General features: G+C 41.2%; 1 protein-coding gene across 1 annotated transcript; it reads left to right on the top strand.

Moving 5' to 3' along the window:
- The first annotated feature begins 202 nt into the window (after positions 1-202).
- On the top strand, positions 203-2946 carry LOC114181598 (protein DETOXIFICATION 49-like). The gene has a single exon (XM_028068098.1). It carries the CDS (start codon positions 434-436, stop codon positions 2114-2116), a length of 1683 nt encoding a protein of 560 aa, XP_027923899.1. The 5' UTR covers positions 203-433; the 3' UTR covers positions 2117-2946.
- The last annotated feature ends 385 nt before the right edge of the window (positions 2947-3331 follow it).

Genomic DNA, 3331 nt, shown 5'->3' with positions numbered 1-3331 from the left:
TCAAATATGCTTTCATTTCGCAACATTCTAAACACTATATTATACTAAACAATATTTCTCATTTTTAATTATTTTAATATTATTTTTCAAACCAGTTTCAAGCCTCTCTCTACCTAATATCTGCTTGTTTCTTGTGTTTTCTCACTCACACACTCTCATGAAAAAAACTATACTAGATTAAAATCAGATAAAGTGATAAATGAATGTGAATCGATCTTGTTGGACTAGAGACAATTCAAAGGCTTAAACCCCACCGAAAAATAGTAACACGTATGACTCTAACAACTCTATAAAACCCCACACACAAACCTTTCCAAACCCCGTCCTTCTCAAATCTCTCTCTCTCTCTCTCTTTCTCTCTTTCTCTCTTTCTCTCTCTCTGTTCTAAGTCTATTCGAAAAACCATCTTTTCCCCTCCACACGGACACAAACCATGTGTCATCCAACTCTTGACGTCAACTGCAAATGCTGCACCACTTCATCTTCTTCTGATTACCAAATTTCAATCAAGGACTCACAACACAACCACCCCACAATGCTCATCAACCCTTTAATCTCTAAACTCCAAAACAACACAACAACAACAACACCACCACCTCAACCTCAACCGATAAAGGTTGTAACACAAACAACAAAGTCTCATGTCCCTGACACCGTCAAAGAAGTGATTTCCATATCCAAAATAGCCATCCCTATGATCCTCACCGGCCTCCTCCTCTACTGCCGCTCCATGATCTCCATGCTCTTCCTCGGCCACCTCGGAGAGCTTGCTCTGGCTGGTGGCTCGCTTGCTGTTGGCTTCGCCAACATCACTGGCTACTCGATCCTGTCCGGTCTCGCTGTCGGAATGGAACCAATCTGTGGCCAAGCTTTCGGTGCCAAGAGGTTCACCCTACTTGGGCTCTGCTTGCAGAGAACCATTCTCCTTCTCCTCTTCACTTCCCTCCCCATATCACTCCTCTGGCTCCACATGAAGAAAATTCTTCTCCTTTGTGGCCAGGACGAGGCCATAGCCACACAGGCTCAATCGTATCTCGTCTACTCCATTCCTGACCTCATAGCACAGTCTTTCTTGCATCCTATGAGAATCTACCTCAGGAGTCAATCCATTACCCTCCCTCTCACCCTCTGTGCCTCCCTCTCAATCCTCCTTCACATACCCATCAACTACTTCCTCGTCTCACACCTCGGGCTGGGAATCAAAGGGGTCGCTCTTGGTGGGGTGTGGACAAATTTCAACCTTGTGGCCTCTCTGATTCTCTATGTAGTCTTCTCCGGCACTTATAAGAAAACATGGGGTGGTTTCTCTTTTGAGTGCTTCACACAGTGGGGGTCTCTTCTCAATTTGGCTATTCCAAGCTGTGTTTCAGTGTGCTTGGAGTGGTGGTGGTACGAGATCATGATTCTGTTATGTGGGTTGCTGGTGAACCCCAGAGCAACCGTGGCTTCGATGGGAATTCTCATCCAAACCACTTCTTTGCTTTACATTTTCCCTTCTTCATTGAGCTTCAGTGTGTCAACAAGAGTTGGCAACAAGCTCGGCGCACAGAAGCCCTCAAAGGCGAGGCTTTCCGCCATTGTGGGGTTGTCATGCAGCTTCGTGTCAGGTGTTCTGGCATTGATTTTTGCTTTCATGGTCAGGAACACTTGGGCTACCATGTTCACAAAGGACAAAGAGATTATAACTCTGACATCTATGGTGTTACCCATAATAGGGCTCTGCGAGCTTGGGAATTGCCCTCAGACAACAGGGTGTGGGGTGCTGAGAGGCACTGCAAGGCCTAAAGTTGGTGCCAACATCAACCTAGGATGTTTCTACCTTGTCGGAATGCCTGTGTCCGTTTGGCTAGCTTTCTTCACTGGCTATGACTTTCAAGGGCTCTGGCTTGGCCTTCTTGCAGCACAAGGGTCTTGTGCAGTGACCATGTTGGTGATTCTGTGCAGAACTGATTGGGAGTTTGAGGCCCAGAGAGCCAAGAAACTCACGGGAATGGGTGGAGCTTCTGGTGTTGGTGATGATCACGACCGTGAGGTTGATCCGGAGAAGCCACTCAAATTTGAAAGCAAGGAAGATTCTTTGGCATTATTAGCTGACTCAGATGAAAATGAACAGTGATTGGTTAAATTCATCAACCACCTTAAAGAGAAAAACAAAAACTGATGAGAGGGGAGGGATAAAATATCTCATAAATTTGTCTTTTAACTGTATAGGGCAGTAGGGTAGAGACAGAGGATAACATTTTCATTTTATGAATTTTAGATAACATTAGATGCGGTTACTCACTTGTTTTTGGTGCTATTTTTAAATTGAAATTAGAGTTTCATATCAGTAATTTACATAAAAAAACTCACATTTAAAAATAGTACTACAGATTACTGATGTGAAACTCCAATTCAGGTCAGAAACATGCATTTAAGTTTTGCTCTCAGGAAATTTTCACTGGTGCATGCATATGCCTCTCCTCTAAGGACTTGTGCTATTTCCAGTAAATTTCAATTACATTTTGCAGGGCATTGAATGTGATGAAAATGTGAGTAACCATTATTTCTGTAACGTACCTTTTTTTGTTCAGCTTTACACAGAAGAGAAGAGAAGAGACCCTGATTTCATGATTTATGCTTCTTACTCTCTTGTCTGTTCCTCTATTTTCTACCTCAATACATTCAACTTTTGTCCTTTCTCTCAAGAAAAATCATTATAAAAGCCACAACAGGGTTTATAGAATCTGCCTACTCTATTTGGAGTTTTTCTTTTGCCAAATTATGAGATTAATGGAAACTAAGAAGAGAAATAATAGCCATATCAGAAAGAAAAAAAAGTTTAAAGTGAAACAGGATTTATTCTGTAGTACAAGAAGTTGTTTATGTACTGAAATTTGACATTGACTTGAGAATTAGGAAGTTCTATTTATGCATAGCAGCCAGGCTGCCAGTTATTTTGGGAATGAATTGTACCTTTTTAATGCATATGAATGAATAAAAAATAATGAGATTTCTCACCCCACATAAATTGAAGCAAAGTTTAGCTAGCTGTCTTTGGTTCCTTGTTACTAAACTAAGATGTTTGGTCCTATCATCGCACAGCCATGGCACTTCAACCTATACCTAATTTGACACAGTATATTATATGCATGAGATTTAGTCAAAGAAATTAATTATCAAGCAACATTTTTAAAGAACTCCCTTTTAGCTGTTTCCAAGTGCCCATGAGTTTTTTGTTTATTTGTGGAATGCCCAGATAGAGACTGAAGTTGGTTTCACTGTCAAAATTTGATTTTGATGATCCTCACCATGAAAACTTTCTCCTTCTGTTAATTCAACATTTTTATCT

Source organism: Vigna unguiculata, chromosome 4 (assembly GCF_004118075.2).
Source record: "Vigna unguiculata cultivar IT97K-499-35 chromosome 4, ASM411807v1, whole genome shotgun sequence".
Taxonomy (NCBI): Eukaryota; Viridiplantae; Streptophyta; class Magnoliopsida; order Fabales; family Fabaceae; genus Vigna; species Vigna unguiculata.
Note: the sequence above shows the minus strand (reverse complement) of the source record. Positions and strands in the feature narration are given on the sequence as shown.